At 51.8% G+C, this 11,387-nt stretch overlaps 1 protein-coding gene across 1 annotated transcript in view; it reads left to right on the forward strand.

Annotated features, from left to right (window-relative positions):
• LOC102770915 (kalirin) overlaps positions 1-11,387 on the forward strand; it is a 111,366-nt gene that overhangs the window by 77,461 nt on the left and 22,518 nt on the right. Inside the window, exons 19-20 of the mRNA XM_006775000.2 lie at positions 10,416-10,443; positions 11,181-11,352. Coding sequence (XP_006775063.1) covers positions 10,416-10,443; positions 11,181-11,352 — 200 coding nt within the window. The remainder of the gene's footprint in view (positions 1-10,415; positions 10,444-11,180; positions 11,353-11,387) is intronic.

Below are 11,387 nucleotides of genomic sequence, written 5' to 3' on the forward strand. Positions count from 1 at the left end.
AGGTGGGAGGCCACCTCCAGAAGCCCACTCGCTGGTCAAGTGAGAGCTTTGAGCATCTTTCCAGGCCCAGCCTGGTCCCCAGCCCCACTCCTGTCTTCTGACCCTGATGATTGTAGTGGGAGTTGTCTCCTCGGGAATGTGTCCCTGTGCTCTACCGAGCTTCACTTCACTCCCCGGGCCTGGAGCCTGTGTCTGGAGCCCTGGCTGACCCCCTGGCCCTGTGTGCGTGCCATGCTAGGTCGCTGCTGCATCCTGCCTGGCTGGCTGCCTACCCGTGACCTGTGCCAGCGCATCGATGCCACCCCTAGCCGTGCATAGGCTCTCACCTGGCCTCCACAGCGCGTCACTACCCAAGCATCCTTTCTTCTCGCCTGGTGGATTGAAGGGTTCCTGTAAGGAGCCGCTTCCTAGGGTCCTTGCTTAAACAAGCTGCTTGCTACCCTCAGAGCTGGCATATGTCCCACCGCACTGTTTCAGGGAGATATATAGGCACATCCTTCAGAGCTAAGAGGACAATAAGTCACCTCGGACCCTAGGAATCTGACTTACAAAGCTTTCGGAGGACACCCGTTATTTAAAGGAAGCGGTTCTGCTCCCGTGCTTCCCTCCCTCCCCCTGCAGGGACTCGTGCAGTGCATGTTCTCAATTACAACGCACTCCCAGCACCGCCCGCTATGCCACTCACTGCCACAAGGCGGCCTCCAGGTCTGCGCGGTCCCTCGTGGCCCAGCACCCCTTTTTCACCTGATGGCCCTGACCACACCTCAGGGAGAACGGCTCCAAAAATGCCTGGGAGCTGTCCCTGGGTCAGCTTACTTCTTTTCCTTCCTGGCCTTGCACTTGTCACACTTTGGGAATAGGAGTGGGGGGGCTATGGTAGCTGAGATAAAGGTTTCTACGTGGAGGAAGAGTCCAAGCGGGCAAAACACAAACACTCGGCTCTCCTGGGGGCACGTCAATATTCATTCCATTCCCCAGTACAGCGTAGACCACAGACTGCCTTTCGTTGCAAGGAGGGTAGACGTGATGGTGCCCACCCGGCAGCTTCTCCCTCCTGCCCCACCCATGTCTGCCCGGTACCTGGGCCCGAGCAGGCTCAGGGCTTGGGGCTCGGCCCGGCCCTCCAGCCAGCACCCATCTCTGAGAAGTCTGAGCGTTACTGGATTCTCTGAGGACCCCAGTGAGGCAGGTTCCCCCACCCATGCCACTCCGAGGAGCTGTCAGGACTATGTGGAGGCTGGGTTCCCACACCTGCCCTCCCGCCCGGCACTGCTGTTTGGCCACATCACGTGCTGGATGGAGAGGCCTGACCCAGCCTCCCAGCCTTCATCCTCAGGGACGGGGATTCTTCGCCCAGCCTTTAGGTCAAGCACAATTAATTATATGCATCTTAATTGTTTTAATGCCCAATAGCACTTCTAGCAGAGAAGGTCAACCCATCAGAGGAAGAGGGGGTGAGGATTCCAGAAAGACTGTATTGTGTGACCAAATGCAGACCTTACCCATGGGCATAGCTCCAGCCCGGAGGCATTCCCTCAGGGGCACTATCTGTAGGAAGAACGGGGTTGGGATCTTGTGGGAGAGGTTCTGACAGATGAGGGAGAGAAGACACTTAGAAAGGTGAAGCGAATTGGGGAGAAAATTCCTAATTAGGGTAAGAATCATAGACTTTCAGAGCCGACAAAAACTTGGGAAACTAGTTAACCCCATCGCTTTCATGTATAGTTTAAATTGCAGTAAAACATACATGACATAAAATTGACCATCTTCACCATTTTTAAGTGGCATTCAATACCTTCACAAGTTGTACAACTGTCACTCTATTCATCTCCAGGCTTTGTCATCATCCCAAACTGAAACTGTACCCACTAAACCATAACTCCCCAAGCCTCTCCTCCCTCCAGCCCCTGGGAAGACGGGGGCTTCCTATAGAGAGGAAACTGAGGCAGAGGGCGTTGTCACTTTCTGTTGGGAAGTGAGAAGGTGCCCTGAAGGCAGTACCTGGGTGTCCCTGTGTTCCCCACCCTCGCCACCTGCTCTTCCTCACCGCCCCATCTCCGGGTGGTTTTGACCTAAAACACAAATCCTGCCAGATGACAAGACCTGCCTGCCAGTGCCAGTTTTCAGTACAAATTTGTTATTCCATGTTCCAACTCAACAAAGAGGAGTATCATTTCCGCCCATCCCAGCTTTGCAAGGCCGAAGTACGAGTTAAATAACAATCACACAGAGGCAGCCTCACATGGAAGAACGGACTCCAGACCGGGCACTGGCCGCTGTGAGGGCTCAGGCCGCTGTGAGGGCTCAGGCCATTGGCCTTTCTGGGCCTGGGGTTCTCCGTAGGCGGCAGCACGGCTCCCGGGCACAGGGGCTGCTGTAAGTGATGGGGAACCTTGAGCGCCCAGCAGACCTCAGGTGAGCTGCCAGGACTCAGAGACCCTTCACTCTCCTGAGCTTCTGATTCTGACAACAAGGAGACCCCAAAAGAAGAAGAAGCAGAAGCTTCGCTGTCTTGCTCCCGAAACGTGCTTCGCAGGGGCTGTGGCAGGAACGGCCTCCTGAGACCTGGCTGGGTTGTCCGCTCCCTGCTCGGGGGAGAACCGGAGTAGCTGGAGGGGACCCTTCTTCCCTCCCCAGCCCCACTTTGCCCAGCTCCAGCTTCCGGTCTTCCAAGAGCTGGCCTGTCGCTCCCACCTCAGCGGCTTCTCTGTCCCACATTCAGCCTCCTGGCCGGCCAGCTGGAAGGACACACACGCCCCCTTGTCCGGTGACTGACCTCCTGGCACCGCCAGTGAGTTTCCACCCGCGCCTGTTTCTGCATTTTATAAAAAGAATTTTTTTGTGTGAAAAGAGCTCTTCGGAGAAAAGAAAGTGAAGCATCACATTCCTCTCGGTTTGTTTTCACAAAATATTTTCTTTGTAATACATCTCACGGGTTTGGCCTGGAGACCCGCTCTTCTTGCCTCGCTCTGTTCCGGCCCTGCGTGCAGACAGACTTACATTCTGCCACTGAGGCGTGTAGCTTGCAGAGCCAGCGTCTCTCCCAGGGTCCTCCGCGGACTCACGTCTGTCATGCCTTCTGCTTCTTCCAACCGCCCAGTGAAGATGGAGTGCTCTCACCCTCCAGAGGTCATGCTTATTCAGCCAATGGCAAGAGCAGGTTTGAGGGTGGTGCTTTGAGGGGCCAGCCTTGGCACGGGGTGAAGAGGAAGCCTGTCACTGAGGCTCAGGTGCTTTCTTAGGAGGGTCAGGTCCACGCCCTCCCTTGTTGCACATCTGCTGGTAGGAGGAGAATTTCTTCCTCAACAGCTTTTTAAGTCTTTTGACAATTGGGGCAATTATTTGTCTTCACCCCACCCTTTCCCATGACTCAGGAGTCCATTCATAGAGGCCCGGAAAGGAAGTTCCATTGGTTTCTCAGGCCAACGCAGCCATCGTAACGTACACCCTCAGTCATGCGTGTCCTGTGGCTCCCGCCCCCTGAGTGGAAGCCCAGCCCATGTCATTTAGGGTGCATGCTAATGGGATTATGAAGCACCATTGATCTGGGAGAAGTTGCTCTCAGGACCAGCTGTTAGAGGACGAAAGGCCACAGTCTTCCTCCCACAGCCCTGCTCACCTGTGCTGTGAAGGCTCACCTGCAGGCTCCCTGATGAGATGTCGTAGGCCAGTGGTCAGCAAACTGCAGCTCGGCTCGCAAGCCACATGTGGCTCTTTGGCTCCTTGGGTGTGGCTCTTCCTAAGCCTTAGGAGTACCCTAATTAACTTAATAGCAATGTACCTACCTATATAGTTTAAGTTTAAAAAGTTTGGCTCTCAAAAGAAATGTCAATCGTTGTACTGTTGATATTTGGCTCTGTTGACTAATGAGTTTGCCGACCACTGTCCTAGGCAATTCACTGCATCAGAATTTAATAACACAGAGCATTACAGTATTGCAGGGAGTACTGTGGAGGGCCAGGGAGAGGGCATCTGGCGTGGGCATCCTATCTGGCGGCTGAGTCCCCAAGTCAACCTTGCACGCCCCCTTGTCCTCAGAGCCAGGTGTAACCTGTTGTGGATCCTTAGACTCTGGGATGTTGTTTCACTCTGTAAAAAAAAGTTGGAGGGATAGGGATGAGAACTCAAAACACTTGTCCATAAAGGCTGTATCCAAAGTCAAGATCTTGGCCTCCACGCTGGCAATGTGACTTATGAAAAGGAAGTTATACCACCGCCAGGGACGGTCCTCAGCCCCACCCAGCCCAGCCCTTCCCAACAGGCACCCAGGCTGCTGAGAGCACCGCGAGAGCAATGCAGACACCCAGTAAACCTCCTTCTGGCATTCTTTTCCCCTCAACTGTTTTGTGGGACGGGTTATAGATTTTTTCATTCTGCTAAAAGTCACATTTTCATCCTTTTAGTTTTTGAGGACACACTCGATGTTCTCCAACCAAAATAGCAAGGAGGGCTGGGAGAGGGATTTGGAATAGAAATCTCCATAAAACAATGTGCTTGACCCGTGGCCATCCACAGAAACCCGTACCCAACAATTAATGCATACACATTCTTCTTAAGAAGCCACGGAACATTTTACAAAAGTTGACTCTTAAAGCAAGTCTCATTTAAAAAAAAAATCAAGGCAACAGTATCATATGGGCCAACTACTCCAACCACAATGCAATGAAGTGAGAAATCAGTAACAAAACGGTGATTTTTAAAAATCTCATACGTTTAGAAATTATAAGGTATTTCTATTACAATTAGATCAAAGAGATAAATCAAAGTTGAAGAAGAAATACTTAGAAGTAAATGATAATGAAAAGAGTTGGGAAGTAAGAAACCAGTTCGGAGACAGTTCTATTGCCGTTTGGCATTGAGTTACATTTACGTGTGTTCAATTGCAGCTTGTGTTCATTTAGGAATGAGCAGAGGTAGGAAGATTTTCTAAACATTTAGAAAACTGTTTTCTAAAAATTCAGAAAATCATGTCTGGTCTGGCCAGTTTGAAAACATCAAGGGTTAAACCTCCAAACCAGAAATCATACCTAAATTTTTAGGAATTGTTTTTCTTAGATCTGTTCATTTAATCGCCAACTCTCGTTACCTAAAATCACCTAACACCCTTTTCCCTCCTCCTCTGAACACAGATTCCCATGAACCAGCACAAAGGGCATAGAAGGAAGAGGCAGAGAATAGAAACGCTGGTTCATTTGAGCAGCTGAGTTCAGTTTAGGGCATTTATTTTGAGTTTCTTTTGACCATGTTTATTCCTGTCGCGTTCTCGCTGTGTAGCTTTGGATTGTGTTTTGTTGCTGGTGCTGAGGGTTTAGAAAAGGTGGGGTGGGACGATTTTCTGGAGTCGGTGGTTACCTGCTCTTCTAGACAGATTTCAGCCTCACTATCAGGACATCGAGTCAGAATCGTGGGCATTGATTATCTGGCAAGAAAAATAGACTCAAGATGTCTTCAGAGCTCAGCTTGCTCCTCGGTGCTGGTTGATTTTACCTGTCATTCTCTCCTGCTACCTCCTTGCCCTCCCACTTTGAAGGAAAATCCAGGAGACACTGGTATTCTCTCCAGCCGGAAGAACGAAGGGGCGATGGACCACATGGTGGTGGTTTTCTTCATCCAGGAGGAAGCACTACCCCCTGCCGCCCTCTGCTGTTCAAATAAACCCGGGTCCTCAGCAGCTCTTCCCCACGTGGTCTATGCCAGGCCCGTCCTCTGGCCTTTGGTCTCCCAGAGAGAGAGCATGTGCCTTTCACATAAACAGCGTCACCTTTCTCCATGACCACATCCGTCTTGGGTTCCAGTTCTCCCCCCTTTCCCGTCTGCCACTCTGCACGGCCCCCCAAGACTGTTCCTAAGGAAGGGAAGCATTCACTTTCAAGAAACAGGGCCGCTTACAATGAGCCCTTCAGGTCCCAGCCTGACACCTCAGGTCCCTTCACACATGAGCAGTGATCGTTAGACAAGGCGGTCAGGAGTCCAGTGTCCTTATCTGCTAATTGTGTGACCTCCATGAATTTGCTTCAACAAATACTTGACCTCCTGCTATGTGCAAAATACTCTGTTAAGCAGCATAACAAGTGGTACATGGGACATGTACAAGGGTGGCCATCTTTAAAGGACTCACAGCCTGGTGGGGCAGTAACTGCGGGGAAGATGCTAGGATAGATGGGCACGTGGTCAGGGCTATGGGAAGAGCATGGAGGAGGGAAGAGCACTACTGGCTGAGTCCCCACACGGGCCGGTGATGAAGTCAGAGCAAGTCACATTCCAAGTAATGGGAATAGGAAAACACCCAAGTTTGTGCAAGACATTTTCTCCCCTCTCCTCCCCCAAATTAGGATCCCACCCCTTTACATTTCCCTGGCTCCGACAAATATGTGCCTGGCTCTGAGGCATTAACACTCAACAAAACACGGTCTGTGCCCACCTGGTCCCTGAAGTCCGTCCATAGGGAGCCATAGACCAATACAGAGGCTCCTACACTACAGCGTGAGAGGCGGTCACAACCCTCCTCCCGTCCACGTTCGGATCTGCTTCCACGTAGAAAGAAGAAAAATGAGGAGGAATCTTCTATGGACACAACCCAGAGTCAAAGTTAACGAAATCATGAGCATGGGTTTGCCCGGGCTCCTGGTCCTTGCCGGAGGAGTTTAACGAGGAGGATGGGGTAGAGATGGGCTGGAGAGCAAAGGTGAGCAGGTAGGCCTTTGGCATCAGCGACTAACTTTCACACACTTTCCCCAAAACCCTGCCTCTGCACCGAATGCTGTAACGGAAGGAGCGGTCAGGGCCAGTCCTCTGCACCGTCTCCTGGATCTTACATGGACTTCCTGTCTCATCTGGAAACGGAAGTAAATGACCCCGGTGCGGCACTTCCTCCCCGGGGGCGTGGGGGGGCAATGAAGGAGGCTGTGAGTAGCCTGTGCCGACTCCGGAGGCTGCACAAGTCAGTGCCATTGTCACCATTCCCAGCAGTACCTGGGCCAGCCTCGTGCAGCGCAATCAGGACAGGCGCCTCCCCCCAGCCCTTGTAGATAGAGAACCTGCAATAGAGCCTATTGGCCACCTTTCTCTCCAACCTCCCCATTGAAGCCTGCACCCAGGCCGGGAGGACCTGCTTTCTAACCAGAGCACGTGTTTAATAACGTACTTACCGCAGTTGGCGTGATGAGAACGAGAAAGAAGGCGAGAAGTCCTCTAAGCAGCAGTGGGGGTGCTGTCTTATAAAAGTGCTGCACAGTGCCTGGTGTGAACCCCACGTACAATTTTATAACCTGGGAACTGCCACTCATCTCTCCCACCGGTCATCTGTGTCCTCTCAGAGGCCCCTGCGTGGACTCCCTGTCTTGGTCCTTGTGGATTCCCATCGGGATGGGAAAGACAGGCCACTGAGCAAAGTTGGCCACATTCCCAAATTGTTTTTACCGGAGTCCTTCTGGTGGAGTGGAGGCGGGGTAGGGTGAGGGCCGTGCTTCCTGCTTGTGGAAGGCTGGTCAGTAACACCAGCCAGGCCCCACCCGGCCACTGAACCCATGTCATTTAATCCCATAGACTCAACAGCGGATTCCCAAGGAAGGCAGCGAGCATGTCTGCCTTCTTCCCTGCCGACACCACCACCTGACCAAGGGTCAGCTCACAAAGAACCCTCATCAGTGAATGAGTCCTCCCACCCAACACCATTCCAGGTGGGCATTATTGTCCCCAAGTCACAGACACAACCGAGGCCCGAGCTGCTTGAAGAATGTTTCCAAGGCAGGAGAGCTGGTCTGGCTTAGGGTCTGGGTTCTTCGCGTTCTCTCTGCTCAGAGTTCTCAACCCCTCGTGCCCAGACACCTCCTCTCTCAGAGGCAACTGGTTTTGTTGCTTTTTAATCACTTCCCCAAAAGTTTGCCTGCCACCTGTGTTTGAAAACAGGCTCTGGTAAATTGCAATATACCAGAGGGATTATTTTATGGACCATTTGGCCCTATTTCCAGGTCCTATTTGTGAACCAGTCCTCAATTCTCAGGAGAACTGAAATGAGAACAAAGATCAAACACTCATTCGGCCAACATGTCTGCAATGCCCGGAGCGCAGCAGACCCCATGCTCGGGCCTGAGGTACAAGGGGAATGACGAGTGGCTCCTGTCCTTGAAGAGCCTACAGTCGATGGCTCTGGCTGCGCCTTTTCTCCTTGAAGGAAAAGTTATTAAGAAGTGAGACATTCTGACTGAAGAATGTTTGGAAAGGCCGGGTAAGAAGAGAAAGAAAAGTATCACCCAAATCCAGGCAGCATTCTCCAAATCCTGAGGGCAGGGCCTATGGCCCACACCTCCGTGTCCACGAAACCTTACACCAGCCCAGAAGAGACGGCGAATGTGGTTTGAATGGGGGGAAAGCCGCCCTTTACCTCATCCTGAGAAAACCACTGGGGACTTCACACGATATTCTTAGTCTCTTGTTCTGTGGCTGTGAGATGGCTGGTTCGGATGTTGTTCTCTTTGCCTCAACCTAAGCCAGGCGGGTAAATGCATGGCCTCCTTAGCACCCCCGACAAATGATGGGGCGCTGCCCCCCATGGTTAGGGGCAGTCCCCTACATGTCTCCTCACATAGCAGAGTCTCTTAGATGTGGGGAAGGCAGAAGCTTTTACCAAATCCACACACACACCCCTACTCCCCCACATACACCTACCCCCACCCACCCCATCTCAGGAGAGCCTCAGGGGCAGGAAGTGCTTTCTCTGAGAGCCGTTCCCTTGAATTGAGGGTACTTTCCGGAGCTCTCAAACCAGGCTGCATGTTGACGCACCTGAGGCAGCTTTCAGAGCTCCCGCTGCCTGGATCCCCCCAACACACACACTAATTAAAACAGAATCTCTGGGCGTGAGGCCCTGGCATTGGTCTTTTTGTGTTTTCCAAGCTGTCCAGGTCAAAGATTGAGAACCAACAATTAAAGGGAGGCCAGACAGTGGTGTGAATGGCCTCTCGAGACCAGCAGAGGGCGCTGCAGTGACCAGTTGCGGGCCACTCAGCCCCAGGCCTGGAATCACAGGCCTGCTGGGCAGCCCGCCTCTTGAAAACCTGGGTAGCATCCTGGGCATCGGGCCTGCAGAGGAGAACCCGGAGGACACGCAGTTCTGTTCCCAAGGGCATCCGGCTGCCTGTGTAGGGAGGAGCACACAGAAGCCATGTTCCCCTCCAAATTACATACGGGGCGCTAAGTGTGAACGCCCCCGGGCTGTTTGTACGGCACATCAGCTTTCCGGCTTCACTATGAAGGAAAGAAGAGTTTGCCAGATAAGTTATTAGAGCTAAGCCGCTGCCACAATAAGCTGCTTAGCAGAAGAGGGATGATCAGAATGAGATCATCTGTGTTTAAAGTCATCGAAGACTTGTTCTTGTCAAACATAGTGCTAAGCACTTGACATAAATTATTTTTCATAATACTTTGCACGAAGCATTACTTGTTCCCATTGTATAGTAGATGAAATCGATGCTAATAAATTTCAAGTAATTAGCATGAAATCACATCAAATAGAAGAGATGAGCCCAGCCTCTCTGACTCCAAAGGCCCTGTTTGGGTCCTCCTGCCAGGCATGATCACCAGGACTTACTTGGTTAGAGGTCATACAAAGAGGGGAGAGAAATCGAGGCTTCCGCCCCCTGAGGAAAGGTAACTTTTCTGCATGGCGAGGCTGGAAGGTGTTTCTTTCTGAGAAGACCTGTGTTGTCACGAGGCAGTCAGCGTGGGATGTGCCAAGAGCTCCCTTGGTGCCTCTGCCAACCGGCCCTGGCACCAGACAAGTCTAGTCAGCCCAAGTCTCCATTTTCTCCCCTCTGCAGCCAAAGGGCTCAACCCATTAGGTCAGTGGCTCTTGAGTTGCCCTATGGAGGCCTGGGATGCAGGAGGTCATGCTGGGGACAAGAGGGATGGGCATGTAGCTGCTTGGGGAGATGTTTCCCTGCTTTGGGGGAAGGGTCCGTTTGGAAGGAAACCACTAGGTTTGTGGTTAGTCGTTCATGCCATTGACCCTTCCAATTGGATAAATGTCAGGTCCTCTGTTTTTGAAAATTCATGATGCTGGGAAGAATCGCTGCCATCACAATACATGAGTGGGTGCCGAACAGGGTGGGCAGGGTGGGCACACACGTGGCAGCGAGAAGAGCAGCTCAGGCGGTGGAGAAGAAAGGCCTGCTGTGGCCAGCACAGCCCCGCCTGTGCCCGGGCACTCGGAGGAATGCGACTGACCAGAGTAGACAGGAGAGTAAGGCAGGGCCCTTCGTCATCACTGTGATGGTGACACGGTCACAAACCACGGAGGCGGGGCTCTGGGCTTGCCCCCCTAACCTGTGCTTCTTTTTACTCAATAGGGTAGAAGTCTCCGTTCTCTGATACTGGGTTAGGACTTCAGCAATTTTCTGTTTCTTTTTGTTTTTCAGATCTTAAATCCAAATTTCATCCAAGAAGGTGAGTTTAAAAAGTGGTAGAATTGAGAGCACGGGGATTGGCTCAACCATTTATGCAAACACAGCACAGAAATGGAGCCTTTAAACCAGTGGTTCTCAACCTTGGCTGCACATTAGAATCACCTGGGAATCTTTTAAAGTCCTGATTTCTGGGCCTCACCCTCTGGAAATTCCTCCCGAAATTCTGTTTCTTTGTTACTAATGTTGTGGCCCCACCCCATCACAAAGAAACAGAATTTCCGGAGGATGAGGCCCAGGAATCAGGATTTTAGAAAGATTCCCAGGTGATTCTAATGTGCAGCCAAGGTTGAGAACCACTGCTTTAAACAGTGTGAGGCCAGGCTGTACTTAGATGGGGAAGCATGTTTATGACGAACTGTTAGGGTGGGAAGACCACAGGTGCAGTGTGGGTAATGGGATTCAAGTTGGGTAAGACCACGTGCGTGGATATGAAACCTAAGAGCATCTATACCAGATGCTCACAGTACTTACCTCTGAATCATGACATCACGAAGCTTTTTCTCCTCTTTGCTTACCTGTATTTTCTAATTTTTTGTCACAATAAACACTTGTTGCCTTTAAAATACCTTTTCGTGGGGCACAGGTGACTCGGCAGTGTTAAGCGAAGGTTAGCTGAGTAGTTATGCATCATGGGTGGGAAACGAGAGTCAGGTGTGGGAAAGTGGCTGTTTTGTTCCCGGTTCCGAATGATGTGAATTTATGTCCATTTGACTGCAGTGGCCCCAGAATTCCTTGTGCCCTTGGTGGATGTGACCTGCTTGCTTGGGGACACAGTGACACTGCAGTGCAAGGTCTGCGGGCGGCCGAAGCCCACCATCACCTGGAAGGGGCCAGACCAGAACATCCTGGACACCGACAGCAGCTCAGCCACATACAGCGTCTCCTCCTGGTAAGCGGCCTGCTCCCCGCAGCACCCCCCACTCT

Source organism: Myotis davidii, unplaced genomic scaffold (genome assembly GCF_000327345.1).
Source record: "Myotis davidii unplaced genomic scaffold, ASM32734v1 scaffold9, whole genome shotgun sequence".
Classification (NCBI taxonomy): domain Eukaryota; kingdom Metazoa; phylum Chordata; class Mammalia; order Chiroptera; family Vespertilionidae; genus Myotis; species Myotis davidii.